The sequence below is a fragment of the Varroa destructor genome, unplaced genomic scaffold, assembly GCF_002443255.2.
Source record: "Varroa destructor unplaced genomic scaffold, Vdes_3.0 BEIS01000006.1, whole genome shotgun sequence".
Lineage (NCBI taxonomy): Eukaryota > Metazoa > Arthropoda > Arachnida > Mesostigmata > Varroidae > Varroa > Varroa destructor.
This window is the reverse complement of record NW_019211459.1, coordinates 23,636,810-23,654,407: the sequence shown is the minus strand read 5'-3', so window position 1 is coordinate 23,654,407 and position 17,598 is coordinate 23,636,810. Positions and strand designations below refer to the sequence as shown.

At 41.8% G+C, this 17,598-nt stretch overlaps 2 protein-coding genes across 11 annotated transcripts in view; one reads left to right on the top strand and one right to left on the bottom strand.

Moving 5' to 3' along the window:
• LOC111252343 (sperm-specific sodium:proton exchanger-like) overlaps positions 1–17,598 on the bottom strand; it is a 135,561-nt gene that overhangs the window by 84,146 nt on the left and 33,817 nt on the right. The window contains exon 1 of one of the 10 annotated variants that reach the window (XM_022810052.2): positions 3,323–3,508. The exons of the other annotated variants lie outside the window; for them this stretch is intronic. The gene's annotated coding sequence lies outside the window, so the exon portion shown is untranslated. Of the gene's footprint in view, positions 1–3,322; positions 3,509–17,598 lie in introns of those variants that run through there. 10 annotated transcript variants of the gene reach the window in all.
• Positions 1,508–15,703, top strand: LOC147755004 (uncharacterized). Its single transcript, XM_086992489.1, has 4 exons — positions 1,508–1,540; positions 3,472–4,190; positions 4,486–8,872; positions 13,726–15,703. The coding sequence occupies exons 1-2, from the start codon at positions 1,508–1,510 to the stop codon at positions 3,937–3,939; spliced, it is 501 nt and encodes a 166-aa protein (XP_086848615.1). The 3' UTR covers positions 3,940–4,190; positions 4,486–8,872; positions 13,726–15,703.

Here is a 17,598-nt window from a genome sequence, read left to right as displayed (position 1 = left end):
TCGAATTCCACTGAATATCTTCCAGTTTTCTCCCGGGAAATCCAGCTTGGATTTTTCAGAAATAATAACGCGAGGCGTCAATTTCAGGTACTAAGGAAGTTTATAGTCTGAACATATTGGATAATAGCTGATCTTTACTCGGCTTTCGAATGATAGTGAATTTCGTTCTCCAAATGATCAGCTCTGTGTTGGTACCGGGTCGACCCGCTACGATAAACAGTCCGCCTTTCGTTTGTATGAACTCGATTTCGTCACCCTGTTTATAAAGTTTCTGACTGATTTTTTTTTCTGTGATAAGCAAACACAGATCGACCCCTTTCGTATTGTTTGAAGTAGTTGGACTGTGGATGGGGTATCAACTCCCCTGCAGTTTCTAAGGCGTGTTCTCAAGAGGGAATCGCCATCACTGTGAACCTTTACTCGGTTCCTGGCTCAATGCTGTTACTTTACAGCGTTAGTGTCACTACAAACATCTGTAGCCTATTGTGGGGCATAATAACACAATTCATTTCTAAAATTGATCATTTTCTGTTTGTTATTTACGTTTGTGTTCTTCTTGGCGTTTTGGTCTATCCGAACCCTTTCGGTTTCTGACATATATGAATATCGAACGGTTGTTGATGGCGATCAGAGTTCTTGAGAAGAATTACGTTGAATTGCATTCAAGGTCAGACCTCGTTCAGCAGCTATATTTTAGGAAATAGGAGGGGTGCACATCTACTTGAGACAGTCTGAAATTTAAGCTGGATCTGCCCGCGACTTTATTATCTAGAGTTTTTCAAGAAAGCCATGAGAGGGAAAATTTAAATAGCGTACCTCGTTCAAGGTGACACGATATAGTTGGCCCTATATTGAAGCAATTTCATACGTATATACAAGTACATCAAACTAACTTGCTACAAGAAAGTTCAACGTTATCAAAAGACGTGGGTTAAACACACCCGGACAATAGCCAGTTGGCAATACTCGCCGTGAATGAGTTAATTATAAAATTATGTAAAAAAAAAAAGTAATAGTATTTTCACTTTGTCTCTTATTCTCAAATATTTTTCTATCTATTTCATATTATTGTTGGCTCGACTCTGACTCATATGGCGTCGATCTGTAAATAATATGTACAACGATTAGGAGACGTGGGAACGGCTTTATAATATCAGCAATGATCATGATATGCCCACGGAATCCTTCAAAAATGGCGTATCCACTGCCAAGTACTTCGTCCTTAAATTCCTGTTCTAACAGTAGTATCAATTATATCATTAAAGGAATTTAGGCATATAGTAAACAACTTATGTCTGTATAGTTTTAGTTTTTCTCCTATTTCTCATTAATATTTATGTGCATGCAGTATCCAACAGGTCGTATACTTGGCATTCTAACAATATGTTAAGAGGTTTTTGGTGTGACAGATCACTTCCTCGACAATTCGGATTGGATGGCCGATAAATACATAGACGCTAATATATGTATTCGGCGACAGTGTGAACGCTGTCATCGCAAACTGACGATGTCTTTAGCTCGTGTCACCATCCACTCGACGGTATGATGTAGTCGAGAAAGTTAGGAACAGACAATGAAAAAAGGAAGCACTGAAAATAGCCGCGTATGTCCTGGTGACACGCGGCAGCGTCTTTTCATAGTATTATTGGTAGTAACAGTTATTGGCGTTATGCTGGCAGTTTTTTTTTTTTGACACTTTTACTAACTGACACCTCTATCAGAATGGTAAGGGATCCAGCCCGGGAGGGCCTGACTCCGTTATGTGCATGCTGCCAGGAAGCTGCTAAGGTGAAGAACAGATCACGAAACTTCACGAAGTCGTCAACGAAAATGACATCATTCGTCTAGCTCAACAATGGCTTTAGAATTCAGTCACATGCTTGGCCATTCTCGCGATCGGAGACTCGATACCGTCATCGGAAGAACGACGCAACGGAAAAGTCCATTTGTTGCTACGGCTGGATTTTCCGCGAATTTGACAGCATGTCAGCATCAAAAGTGAATTTTAATTTATCTCGAACCGTTTCTCTATAGTTTACCCGCTTATGTTCTCTGCGTCGATAGGAAAAATCAGTGTCTGCTAAGGGGAAACAAAGTCACCGAAGGGTTCGTTAATTCAGTGATAAAGATAGTCAGCTTTTAACGGCTATCTGCGATCGGGGCGAAAGGAAACTATAACATAGAAGGTCGTAGAGTGGCGTCTCTCAATGCGAACGCTGGCGCCTGTCTTCTAACGGTATTAGGCCTGCGCTAGCGTCACCGTGATTCTCAGCGATCTTCTCGCATGGTCTTCTCGCGCATTTGATGGATCCGCCTACTAATTATTAAATTAATTAAAAATAAATAACTATAAGAGGTGAGAGAGATGGAACCCGATGCGAACGTGATTTCGGTAACATACATCATACAACCAGCTCTTTCCACTATTAGCAATGGTGAACTTTTCAGTCGATCACCTATCTTTGGGGACTAGCTCCCTACACCGATAGTATTTGCATGGGTAAATTTCTGGGCCGAGGACCAGAGCATGCGAGAAAAAGTGCTCTCGTTGCGCATACCTCTTACCATTGCCGCTACAGGTACAATAGCTAGGAGATAGCCATTCTAAATCTGTGTCGTATCGGGTCTTGCGCGAGGGGCGCAAAAATAAAATAAAGTCTAAAATAAATATAAAAGCCGGAAATACTTTGCCTTAAAAAGTGTTGATGACGAATGCCAAAGGCAAGTAAATACGCCGATATTTCATAATTCGAAATCGAGCGTATAAACGCTTCGACAGAGTAAACGCCTTTATTATGTACGTAGACTATGAGCCTGTTTATAGTTTAAGATGAAGTTCAACTTAAGCATATATAGTGCCACAAAAATTAGCCTAAAATTGCTAGCCCACAAAAAATAGCTAGCCGAAAAGTGACCGTGTTTACCAGTGGATGTTTATTGTATTTTCATCATTTGACCAGATCTTATTTCTCCCATTCATCTCGCCATTACGAGCCACAAAGCTCGTAAGGGCAGTGATACGGTACGGCCCGCTATTCAACGATTCAGTTATAATAGTAGTGACTATATATATATATATATATATATATATATATATATATATATATATATGGCATAATTGTGTCGAACTTCATAGTGACATTGATACTTATTTCGTCTGCACGCAGTCCATCTTCCATTTGTTTAAGACACTTTATTAACTTCACTTCATTAAGGAGCTTCGCGCTACTTTCTTTTGAAATAGGATCATCAAGCAACATGAAACCCTCAGTCCTCTTATACCTCACAATCAATCTTTTCTAAAAACACTAGATAAACTTACGATCGTGTCAATTAGAGAATCCAAGTGAAATTCTGTCGCTTAGACTTTGTTGATGTTGCCCTTGTTAGCCAGCTTCTGTAGCAGTTGAAAGCTCCTCACCGTCGTCTCCATCGATATTGTTTTATTTTCACACTCTGCCTGCTTATCAGTCCGGCCTTCATCCGTCGATTTTGCGCGTCGGATCACAGAGCGATAAAAGCTTCCCTTGTACTTTGACGGGCGAGGTGATCTCTTCTTGTCGGCGAAGCAACAGCGTCAACATCAACAACAGCAGCAGCAGCAGCAGCAGCAGCAACAGTAGCAGCAGCAGCAGCAGCAGCAGCAACGGTAGCAGCAGCAGCAGCAGCAGTAGCAGCAGCAGCAGCAGCAGCAGCAGTAGTAGCAGCAGCAGCAGCAGCAGCGGCGGCTCTCAACACAGTTTGCTCCAACATCACATTTATTATCGCCGAATTCGCGCTCATGCCGGCAGCACGATTCGTCATGTTATCAACATGTACCTATTGTACGACGCAAACACCGCGTCACCGTTGGCGCGAGTGTCTACCAGTAGCGAGCGGCCGTGCGATACGACTGCGCGAACGCTTTACACAGGCCCCATCCTCCAAACTACGCAGTAGATGTTACAGCCGCGCTAAGCGTACTAGTAATAAAGTATAGTTAAAATATGGTGTCGTTATTGTATTTTGTCTCGTTGGTAGGAAAATGATCTTGCTGATAGATGGGTAATGTTTACAGTGCGCGAATTTGATAAAGAAGAGCCAGTTAGTGAAAACAGACGTGGACGCAATCACGTTCAGAAGAGACGACGGACGCCTATATATGATGCAGACTTGTTGCTACTTGCAACAAATATTCAACAATAATTATTGTTAGATTTTACCTCTGGCAGTTATTCGTATGGATTTCAAGTACTGCGTTTGAATACCCTCGAATCATTACAGATCTTCAACATCTGTAATACATATACAGTAATGCTAAATCCTTCTATTTAGTACCTGAGCCTAGCATTTCGCTCCGCTTAGAGATGAACTTTGTCTGTCATGTTTCTCTATGGTGAAGAATTTCCCGACACGAGGCACGCTGTCCATTTCTACCTGTTCTTATTTGACATAAGTGTCTGAGCTTTCAGTTAAATTCGTGATCCTTTGGCTCGCTTGTTTCAGTCGCGGACTAGGTACCGTGAACGATCTAACGACGCAAAAGTTCAACGACTTCTAAAAGGACGAGACCAACGTCGATCTGCTTGACCAGTGTATTTATTACTCGATGGCGATTTTTACACACAGGTAACTTTGCATAGCGACTTTCTTGACCAGCGACAGCTACATCATCATCATCAGTTGATGCTTTTCAATATTTTTTTAGACTGCATCCAATTAAATCGATAGAAATATATATATATATATAGACAAAAATATAACATGCAGGTGTGCATTTACACTAGGGACGTGTGCAATTGTCATTTTAATTGTAACCTGTACATGTTCATAGTTGTTGCTCTAATATCAATTAGGTTTACGCATATAACAGGTAAGTGCAATGTCAAAAAGATACTATACAGGTACTCGAATTAGTAGAAAGTGCCGAGTCCGTTCAGTTTGTACACTGCGCTAACTTTGTCTCGCTATTATTTCCAGTAGAAGCGATGAGGAGTGGCTTATTGATATGCCTCAGTGGGGCATCCATTTGCGACCCTGTTTAGCTCTCACTCGACGATGATGGTGGCGGTTCCAAGCTATCTATTTAGCCGTTAACAAAGCAACTGTATTCAAATACGTAAAGATCTACATGGATTAGTCTATGGCAGTGTGAGTAGAGCGCTTGTCTGTCCCGCATAAGGTGCAGCAGCAGCAGCAGCAGCAGGATTAATTTTAGAAAATGACTGGCTAATTTCAGATCTGGGTCGTCAGAGTTACAGCTTCCATGGCTAGCTACTCGATAGAGCTATCATCAACTAACTGACCATAATAGTCGCATGTTAAACATTCGCTTGTACGTTCGATAGGTTTTCATTCAGTCCTCAAGGACTGCAGTGCCCCCGCACTCTTCTTAACAATCCGGTTATGATTCAAGTACACACGCTCACTGTTCGAAATTAGACGAATAACGATCCTAAAATAATGTCAAGTCAAACTGAAAACAATTCGACCACTATAAAAAAAAAAAACTGCCTTTTCCCAGAAAATCCAATAGAAAAAAGCAAGCAGAAGCTACCCACACGGTTTCGCTTTCCAACACTATTACCATCGTAAGTGACTAATCCCAGGTTCGGATCGTCTCTAATTGTCGATCCGATCAAACGGAAGTTTATTTACTTGATTTGATCTGCTGGATGGTTTTTTTTCATCGTGTCCATTTGGTCCACTCGGTTTTCGGCCCTTTTAGACCACTGGCTATATTGTCGACGGGGAGATTTTTCGGTGTCTTCGGGCTGAATTGTTCGGCACCGCCGCGTACCACACATTCAGCTATTGGTACTGAGTTGGAGTATGGTTGAGCGAATAACGCCGCTAGCGACAAACAAAACGACGCTATCACCGTTGAACTAAACGGAGCCAACAGTATAGACACATACTGCTGTTTATGGCACTAAAAAGTATCACACATCACATCATCGACTGAAACAATTATCCATTGCTTCGATACGAAAGAGATGTTAAAATTTAAGCAAAATATATCGTATCAGGACAACTTCAACTAGCGGCTGTCCGAGGGACAGCAGTGAACAATCGTATTTCGTGATTCCTTTTTTTCTAGCTCTGTCAACACATAAAGTCTCACGCTTACATCGTTCCTACATGCTTTTTATCGGGGAATGCTACAACGCTGGAGCCACAATCACGTTTATATACATCAACTGAAAGCAACGTTATCTTTGGTTATATAACCTCGATTTAAGAACAGTTAGCCGGAAAACATATAATTACCGCGTCGCATCAATCGTTACGCGATTCATTGTCTAATTTACTACTCTAACATATTTATCAGTACTCCATAGATTATCGGTTCTATCTTAATTACCAAAAAATTTCTGCAATAATGATTAGTTAGAACTTTCGGGACGGGAACTTTTCTGACGATGTGTCTATTGCAAAGTCGACGCGACTTCAAATACAGAAGACAAAGAAGATTTCTTCGCTTGTTTATGTACGAGGAAAGGTAGACAAGACTCGAACCAGCAATTGTCAGTTTAAAACGCCCCCTCCACGTCCGGGGGCCAAGTGGGGTGTACAAATGCGACAGGACAACCCTACAGTGTCGCACCGATAACGTGTGCATTTATGGATACGAATTCCCCAATACAAAATCACCATTAGCTCTAAAACTATCTGCTTACTGGCTATACGTTCCTGGTTTCTATTCAAGTTGCTTTACTGGTAGCTATGTCTACTTCTCTGCTTGAAGCCTCTCCAATCACATCCACTACGTGGCAGATATAATTGAATAAAATCCATAATTTACATACGTGTTCGATACCTGTATCGTTTGCTTGAAACGTAACAGTTCGATCCACCGTAACGCCAAATAAGTGGTAAGCACGTATACGCTAATCCCAGTAATAGTTGTGCTTTCCGTGCATGACTGCTTAATATAGCGGGGTACCTAGAGCGCCACCGACGACTCCATTCATTGCAAACGATCGTTCAACAATGAAACATCTCAATACTAAGCGATATTTACGCTGTTAATCATTTTTACATGCATTTATAAGAAATTGTGGTTAATTTTTTGTATTGACTTCATCCGGCACAGTTTGCTTACTTCAAGCTAGCACCAACAGGCAGAACCGTTACTGACCAAGCTGTTGTTCAATTTCGTCGTGGCTGTAACAACTTCTTTTTCCACTCTGCAACGATTTCCATTTTCCACCTGCGACGGCCAAAGGTCAAAGGCTACAGCCGGCGGACAGACGTTTGACATCTATAACAATGATCGCGGCAGCGGCAACGGGGTCCGTTGTTCATTCATTGATCACGGTAGTCGCAAGAACAGCAGCAGATAGCGGAGTGCTTTCGATATACGCGTACACAGCTAATACCACTTCAAAGTGTCTTCATAAGCCGCGATGTTTGTTATTATACAATCCTGTGCATTGTGGTTACCCTTCGATTCACTTATAGCTAACTGTCCATCAACGCAAGTACCTATGCCCGTCTAGCGGTAAAGACAGCAGCAGCAGCAGCAGCAACGTGAAGATTGACAACTGTAGCTGGACACGTACAGCGTTAAATACGATGTTCGACCGAAGCCTTTTTGACTGTCATCGTCGTCCCTGTAACGGCCGCTACAAACTATGGCATCAGCCGCTGGGTAACCAGTAACTAGCGCTCCGTTTTTCCAGCCAGCCACTTTATTGCGACAAGTAAATCGTACGTAACTTTACGCTTCGCATTACGCGTTTTATTCCACAATAATGATCATACCTACAGCCACAGTAACAACATAAATAATAACAAGCAATTGCTTATCGTACTATCCTAGCTCTATTCCGAGCCGTTCTCTTGTGTTGTCTTCGATCCAGTAGCAATAGCATTGAAGATAAATCCAGCTACTGATCGCCATAACGTCAGCTGGCGCGCGGAGTAATAACGAACGAGGCGCGTGTGCTTCGACTGAAGTCTTCTGTAGGCGAGAGCGTTTTTGAAAGCAGTCGAGGAGTGTTGGACAAGGGGATAGCGTAGTTGTTACGCGTCAATATGGCGTCGATGTAGGGAAGCAGAGATTCTATGGTTGAGTAGTACGGCTTTGAAAGACAGCGGCGGCTGCATTTACGACTGTAGGCGCAGGCTAATCCGGAGGCAAGAAAGTTATATGAACGTCATGGATTCTACTATGCGTTATCGCATATCGTTTTCGCTAGTCAGCAGTAGGAACAGGAACGCGGTCTCATGACGGGAAATACTAGTGGAAACCTGAACAAATAGCTTTTCATCGTTACTCACTCGGCAATGCATATGGACGAATTTATTTCATACTTATTGTGCCCTACATTTTATGGCTGATGAAAGATTTTGCGAAAATTCTAAAAATATTTGTTTTTTGTAAAGGGCTCGCCTTTGTCCGAGCTTACCCTTGACATGGTGCTTTTTTGTGTTCGAACTCGGAGACGAAGTAGTAGTATTACAACGTAAACTTTAGGTAGATTTGTAAGTAGACTAAGAACATTAAGCAAATATTTTGGGACACGGCTGATTCAACATTCATTTAATAACGACTTCGTATAATTCGAAACTAACAGTCTACAATGTTTTTGGCACAGATATCTAACAACACTTTTCCCGGTCCCTTTCGGACAACCGTTTGGTGCTCACCGATAGCAAAACTCGGGTGGAATACTTAAAGTCCTTGAACTGGTCTATCCGGTGATCACCGCCAACTTGCAGTTCCTGATCAATAGATTGCCTGTCAGATCTCATCGGTGGTCAGTAATAAATTCAAGCGGACACAGAAGCATATGAACGGCAGTTCTAGCAATCTGAATTAGGATCGGATAGAAGTAGACAACGGTCAAGGGGACAAATGGAGCCTACCGAAGACAGGCTATGGCAGGCAAGTAAATTTTCAAATAACTCTTTTATACTCCGGCTACATTAGGCCGAACTATACGTTGGGTGAATTTGAGGGGCCTTCTGACAAGCTGTTTGTTCATCTCACAGAGAACTCGTAAACCCTATAGGGTGCTCTTTCAGTCTTCTGTGAATCTAACTGTTCGTGACAAAGGGATGGAAAATCTGATTTTCGGGTGGCGAAAACTCGTGATAGAGAAAAAGCTCGGCGATAGATATATATGGAGAAAAAGTTCCTACAGAAAACGGCCTTTCAGGAGGCGCGGAAGAACTTTAGAACCCTAGAGGCCGTGCATCTTAGACGGGCCGAAGTCAGCATGACTAAAGCACTACTGGAATATCCAAATAGCAGAAGCCCAAAAGGCCTGCAAGCATAAAGGGCAGTCAAAAGAGCTAGAGAAGGGGCTAATATGATTCGTACGCCGCTCAACTGCCACCAAGAACTCCGCACCGACCCAAGAAAACGTTGGGACTGATTTTCTAACCTGGTTGCGTGAACTAAATCGACCGCACGAAAAGATCAAAGAAAAATTTGATTGTACTGATCATCAAATCACCAGATCCAGATAATAAACGAAGCTGTTCCTGCAACACAAAAGTATTCCACAATTAGCATTCTTTATTGCAGTGTTATAGCGGCTGCTGTTGGCCAGGTTTTCGCAGGTATCTAGCTACTGCCTTGGTAAGAAAACAGTTGATCTGGTAATTTGCCACTTGGCGGCTGTGAATTCTGAAAATCGAGCCACTTGTCGTTCTGTAGGGTGTTGCTCCTTGCAGGGTGGCTGCCAGGCGGTCGGATTAACCTGTCATTTTAGGTAAAACGCCAAATAATGACCTATTTTCATATGAGTCACGCGTCAAGCAGCGCGTTCATATTAAAAGTCGTTTGGTTCAGAGATGCAACTGTTGAATCATTGTCATCAAACCCATGGCTAGAAGGTCTTACGACCCTAACCCGTTCAGTTACTAGCTATGATTTTACGCACCATTAAGACTCTGTGACAGTGTGGATATGATGTCGCCAGAGCCTTAATAATCTCTAACAAGATAATTCAGTTTTGGTTCGGTGTGATTCGGTAAGCAGAAGCTTTTCACAAGGCCAACCGAAGACATTAAAAAGAGAGGACCAAACCAGGCTTCTGTGAACGGTCGAAATGTCGATAAAACAATACCAACTGACCGAAACTTCAAAACCACCTTCATTAAATTAGGACGCAGTGTGTGAGTATTCGAAACCATTAGAAGTTGTATTTAGAAGAATCTTACTGCGATAATGTCTGCTAGCTTACGATAAAGCAGAGGAGACCTGCCTACGGCTTACAGTTCTACTATCTATACTGAATCAATTATAAAGATTGCCAAAGATTTTTGCGCCTAAAACAACATGCTACAGTGTTGTTTAATGTTTACGTTCTCCTCTACCAAGGTCGACTTATACCCAAGGATCCCACATCCATACAAGTAGAGGGATCCTAAATTGTTATATTATTAAAATTAAAACCGAAACACTAGTGGAGGACTTCGATAAAATCGTTTGCAAATATCACAGGGATACAGTACAATACATGATAACCTATTCTACCATGTGAGGGATTATTAAGCAAAGCGATTACTGAAAGGCAGTGGACGTGATCACTGTGACTTCTTGATGGGCCGCGAATTTTTTGATGAATCAATCAATACTGGCTGTGGTTATTTTTTTCCAATACCATTTTCTGGCCCACGAAATGTGTCAACAATCTGTCCCGGATGACCAGGCTTCTATGAGATGGGTCAAGACAACAGGTGGTTACTAGTATTTCTTTTTCATCAGCAATTTTTAATACCTACAGTTGTTTTCTTCCAGCTATTATCCGGCCCTCCGTGTAAGAGCTATTGAATGCGTCCTCCATCCGGTAACGGTCCGATCGTTGAGAGCATTTCGTCTGTTCAACGCCGCTTTGCGTTAGCTAAGTCCAAATATCATATGCATATTTGGGAGCATCTGCCCTTCGCAAAGCCTTAATGGGATCATCCTCACACCGAACGCCCCTCCTATCCACTGATCTCAAATGGACGCTCTTTTGATATTCATAGCAGTATCAGTAAATGAATGAATCAATCCACGCTTTAAGCATAAAGCTAAGGATTTGCCTTATCCACAATGGGCAAATTGCATGCAGATATCCTTAACTATCCATCGATGCTGGATGATAGCATCTAGAAAAAAAAGCATTGCGACGACGCCCTCGTTGAAGTAGACGAGCGGCCTTACGATAAGGTTAATTCTTTCGCTCCGAGCTTCACTTCCCCGAAACGCGTTCTGTCAAAAGACGAAAAGCGAGCCTTGACAAGGCGCATAGGGTGTCGAATAGTGGATTTTTAAGGAGAACACTGGTTCGTTCGAATAAATCAAGCATAACATGTATGAGACATTCCGTATACCGAGAAAGCTTGAGGCCTTAAGATGATTTTGGAAAAATATTCACAAGATGCAACTGTCACCCAAAAAGTGTGCTACGTAATAATCGAGCCTGAAAATGCATCTGAATTTTTCGATCGACTCGTAACGAACAAGATTATTTTCTTTAAGGTTTATGGCAACGTGAATTTTCATGTTTTTTTTTTTGGGCTTATACGTTCAAAGATATTTCGATATAAATTCAGAGATACCTTAGCACTGCTTTACTATTATATGCCAACAAATGATTTGTTGTTAATATCGGTAGTATAGAGGTCTAAACGATGCTTTAAAATGCAATGGGTCCATCAGCCTTCAGTGCTGCAAGAGATTCATGTAATAGATGTATTTGCTTTTAATAAAAAGCCAAGATTTCATCTGTATTCCTATATACGAAACATATATCAACAGCTGTATTTGCTGATACTATGGAATTGTCCCTATTTTTGGAGAAAAACAGATACAAAAATTAACATATGAGACCTTGGGCAATTTAGGAGGGAAAATAAATATTTTTATTCCCCGAACATTACTGTTGTCTTTGTTGGTCGCCCTTAAACCTCAAACATACTGACCGTATCATGAGAACGTAGGCAGTTTGTCACCTTCTGTGTGTTATTTGTTGTTGTCATTGCTTGCGGCAACAAAAACCGTCGACGACCCGACTTATATCTATTTCTACTTTATAAATAGAAAGTTCAATGTTATTGTTGTGCCATTAATAATGAGAAATAGAAAATGAAAGCAGAAACCCTAATGTGATTGATACGACGGCAGCACCAATCGTTTAAGGGGACGACGAGGGTTAATGGGGAAGTCAATAAGGGGGCCATTGAAATCGTACCCGCTACGGACACACGCACGCAGTCCATACACAATGCGACGAGCCTTCACAAATTTGCGATCCTACCATATGCGCTAAAGGCATAAGAGAGGCAAAAACAACTGAAGTTATAAAACATCTCATACAATGCGATCATGTCGGTCTGTGAATCGAGTGAATTCGCCGTGATAGACCTGAGGGACGCACGGGGTCAGCGAGTCACTTGCCTAATAACTTATCCTAGCGGAGTCCTAAAATTATCCACATATCATTGATTCTATATTTTGACACCGATTAGTTTCTCATGGGCATCTAATAACTATCCAACAACTAAAAACACGCTAGCGCATAGAGATGTCTACACCACATTGACGGCGCATGTATAACAGCTACATGTGATAAAAAAAGATGTTCCGATAAGATACACTTGGTTATGTGTAATCTATAACCAATTCCGAAATAGCAAAATAAAAATTCTTTTTTAAATTTAAATTGATTAAAAAATGTTTCGTATTCGCAGTTTCTACACTGCGCTTTCGTGAAGAACTGAGAGCAATCAATTATTTCTACATAATGAACACATTTACGGTTTTGTCACGAGCAGTAATATAGAAACATAGCTATATGATACACATCCTTCATTGACTGATTGACCGTATCAGGATGGTTTGTTTAGAAGTTAGCATTTTTTAAGGATACTTCACTTTCTTCTTTTCAAATACTATCCTAGTCTAACGTATTGCTTCTGTTCGACAAGCTTAAATACTTCCCAAATTCTATCCTTTTCTTTATCCTATTCTTTGGGTACATTTAATGGATTGACACAGAGTGAACGTTCACCTAGAGGTAACAAAGGCAACAGTAATACCGAGACACCCTTTTCCCTATCCACGATGAAGACCTTGTGTCTTTTTACGAGGCGGAGTCGCATGCCGCAATCGATTGATATAAATCCCAAGGATCATATCCGCCTATTTCTACCGTCGGGAGGTTAACATCGACAAAAACCAGCCACTTTTCTACCAACATCTCCACCGGCCGCTGTGTCCCCACAGTGGCGCATAGCCCTGCCCATATTCGACTGCCACAAAAAAACCAGCAGAGGTGACACCACCATTACCCCATCGCCGTGACAGCTATCACTGGTTTTATGAAGGAGTCTTCAACATAAGCTTGAGCCTAACCTGCAAGCTTCTTCTTGTGCGGTTTCTTGTTCGTTGTCCTTCAAACGATGGAGATATATAGTCGCTCGACATCATTTCATCTAGGGGTCTTCCTTCGGGGTCATTTTCGTCTAAAAGTTCCACCGGTCTTTCTGTTACGAAAAGCTCCCTCATGCTTAAACATACAGTACCTATACTTAATAATAATCGTACGTTTGACTGATTGTGCCACTCAAGCAACGCGATCGCACAACTGCCGATTGTCCTCGTTGGATCATGCGCGGCTAGTGACATGGTGCTAAAAAGTGCGATAACGGTATACGTACACCTATAATTAAACACAGGTTCAAACCGTAGTACGACAGCAGTAATAGTACGTAGTAGTAATATAACTTGGTTTGACTTTTTAGTGAGCCGATTATGGAGACTGTATCAATGCGCACCCCAGTTTCTGACAGCATCGGGGAACGCCCGAAGAGGACTATTTTATTGAGCCCATGGTTGGCAGGCGATGTGGCGGCATCAGTGGTAACTGACGGACTGCGCAGCCTAACCGGCTGATGGTCGGTATCTCTGCTTGACGCCTTCGGTCAGCGGAAGGATAACTGTTGGACGAATAAGACCTGTGAAGCTTCTCTTCTGCGTTTTCTCGTCAGGCATCACATCATCGTGGTTACTCTCCCGTTTATAGATCTACCCCGCCCCGCCCGCAGCTATTCCGCTAACCCCTTTACTACATCGTTTGCATGATCGCGCTCTTATCTCTGTTTGGCCTTTCGGCCTGATTGTTGTCCATTCTGTTCCATCATGTTTGCATAACGTTTCTATTGGTTAAGTTTGGTTTTTTCTTGAACGGGGCTCGGAAAGAACGAAAAAAGAGCTACACTCTTTGCGCTACAGTCCTACACCATATTGAAACACTGGGGCTGGGGCCAGCTTAAACAGTCGCTTACATCTTTCCATTTTATGGGATTTACATAGAATAGTAATCGCTGGAATTGATTCGTCTAAGCGTACCTAACGAATGTCCGCCAGCCGGAGGGAATATCGTCGATCGTTTTTTGGGTCTGCCGCTGTCGAAACACCGACCGAATTAGCCGGACTCCACACTAATGTCTTACCTGAAGCTGGAGAATGACTCTTAGAGGTGGTCTAACACACAACATGAAACAGGCATACGACCCAACGTCATCCAAGTGGGAAGCCATAACAAAGTGCCGTTATTCAATGTACTATGTTCTTTCTATCGAAACGTATCAGGGATGCCGCTAAAGTACTGAACAAGGCTAAAATAGCAGATGCACTAATGTAAACTGAAAGTTAATTATTCAAATTAAAAAAAAATTTTCTATAAGCGCCATTTCTACCCGTTCTGCCGCCTGCTTCTGGACGATATTGAAGTAACGACTGCGTTATTTCAGTGTGGGTTATCTATTTCAGTCACATTAGGTTGTCCTGTCGATCATTCCATTCGCTAACCATTGATCTATACTCCCAACGAAGGCTTTGTTAAATAAGCTATATCGGACTCGACCAGTACTGGTCCATTGCGGGCGGTTATGCTGTATATAAGAATTAAATAACTACAATGGTTGACCATATGAAAAAAAAACGATTATTAACAAAATGTTCATGTTTACAAGTACTCTGTATAATCCTGTTTCCAGTATTACGTATATTCCAGAATTACGGTACAACTCCAAAACATTGAAATTAGGGTTTGAATCTCTTAAGAAAAAAGAAAAATGTCTTTTTCTTAAGAGATTCAACAACATTTTTCTTTTTCAACTAAGCTTAAGTGAAAATACCCCATACAACTGTGCAAACCTATAATATTGGCATTTTCCACTTACGTATTCTACGGAACACACGCTAAATATGCAGCTTATAGCTTATGCATTCGTGTTTGATAGGCTTCAGCGGCGGTGACCATTTTCATGCTATACCGTGTCTTTTTGCTCCTTTTATCCGAAGACACGCTGAGGTCCCCCCGTTTACCGATTGTGATGTGGCAACATCCTCTACTTTTTCTATGCGAGTCATTGCAGTAGGCTCAGTATTCTTGCGGGGATTAGATTTTCCCCAGTTCCTATATGGCGATGATAACAGCAGCATGTGCCGGTTGTATAAAGGACTTCGCTCAGCCGCCATAATAGGCTTGATGGTCTGGGTCGTTGACTTTGCGAACTCCATAGATACTCTCTATAGGAAATTGCCACTTTTATGGCAGAACACAAAGAATGATGTTATTATATGTAAAGATGTTGGTACAATTCGGAACGCAGAATCTCCAATTCAAGAAAGCATCTTGCTGCTACCATAGTAACCTATTGTTGTTGTTGAAAATTTGCAATAAATTACGGGCGCTCATTGAGGAGTGAAGCGCGTGACGACACGAAGCCATCATTTATTCATCGCTTAACTAATTCCTTTCCTAGAGAACCTCAGCTGCGCAGGTAAACAATTTCGAGAAGATGTTAACGAGATATTTATTACAAAATATTAGTAATGCTCAAAGTAAGTTGCATGATGAAGTGCTCGTGTATTTGTTTTTTTCCATATTGTGTTGATCGGCGACGTCCAACAGACAACAGGAAACTATAGTATCACACTTGGACCCGCTCCTTTTGAAAACAACATAAGATCTAAGTTCCAGTTGTGTATACATACAATAAACTTAAAAATCCTCGGTGTTTACCAGTCCGCAGGGCTCCGCACGCAGGTGATTTCCGAAAACTTCATTCTTTTCAACAGATTATTATTATTACCTATTATACTACAGCCAACATCCTCGATATAATCGATCGCTTAATAATTCTTTACAAATGAAGGCCACACTTACTATAGAATTTCGATTGAAAATAGCAGAAAAAAAATGTTATTTGATTACTGTTTTACAACGATTACCGACGGACGAAGTCTCTCTTCTTCGTTTATGCTACGACAACATAAAAGTTATTTCAAGTTCGAATTTTAACAAAGGCCTGATGCTGACTGATTAGCAACAACGAACTGTAACGCTATAATGGTCTAAGCATTGCCACCTTCGTTGACAAACGTAAAATGGAAGCTTCGTTGGCAACGTTCACCCAACGCATCATATAGGGTCAGGCAAACGTAGGGTAGCAATGAAAAAAAGACGAACTTTTATACAATTAGGAAAGTTTTAAGCCCAGTGGTGAACAAGGTAAGCTTACAGGTAGGCATCAACTGGAAATCTTTCCTTCCCAATCGCTGCTTGCCACCTCTCAACTTGTATCTTTTCTCATTGTGGGTCTATTTTTGCCTCACCTTGTATGTAATGGAACGCAATCTAGCCAAGTGGGCTACAATTACGATGATACGAAAGCTGCAGTGTACTTCTTAGCGCTACGCCAAGAACACGAAGCTACCGGCGCTCATACTCGCTTGCGTCCTTCGCACATCTCATCAGTAACCCCTCGTAGAGGAACCACAAGAAAAAGAACAGAATCCGAAGAACGCAAACAACTTGGCGCACAAAAAACGCTTCGCTACGTTCCATTCGCATCCATAATCGAATACTCCGCTTTCCATCTTGTGGGATTCGCTCAGAGACACCACGCTGTTCAGAACACCGTACGACAGGTTGACACAGAAGGTGGCAGCGTTTACGATACGCCGTCGTTCGAGTGTGACTCGAACATTCAAATGCGCCGCGCTTTCTTTTTGCGACTACGATACCTGCACCCCTATAGAATTTCCCGTAGTGGTTGCTAGAGGATTAGCCGGAAGATGGGTACTGCGGATCAGGCTTTAACAGTCGCACGGATAGCATAGCGAGCTCGGAATCGTACGATCATGTCCATAGCGCGAAAAACGTAAGCAATTATGGGCGGTAATACTGTTTTCACAACTGCAATATTTTCACGACCGTTAACCAGAAGAAAGTGACTCCGTAAAAATTCATTCCGGAAGGGTCATGAAGTTCTGTAAAGCTCAGTGGATACGCTGAGTCGGGCAATCTACCAGACAAAAGTATATAATCACTCACACTTTATAGCTTACCTAGTGAAGTCGTTACACGATGGAATATTTGTATGCGGGAAATTCTAGTGGTTACGAACAAGACAAAATCCTGGCTTAGATTTCACTCACAACGACTGCGTGCAAGTACGCTGGGCGTAGTCTAGCACGAGCAGACAGCCTAAGTGCGAAGTCTTGTCGAGTCACATGTTATTCTGGTTCGACGTGCACCCATACGTATTATAAAATATATTTCACGTTTTTTTTTTTGTTATTTATTACTCTTAACGCATTTAGCT

Bases quoted from the DNA above. Each gene is read 5' to 3' on its own strand.
- LOC147755004 (XM_086992489.1), top strand. From the start codon at position 1,508: ATGTCTTTAGCTCGTGTCACCATCCACTCGACG. The intron at 1,541-3,471 runs GTATGATGTAGT...CCTGCTTATCAG, and splicing joins GTGTCACCATCCACTCGACG to TCCGGCCTTCATCCGTCGAT.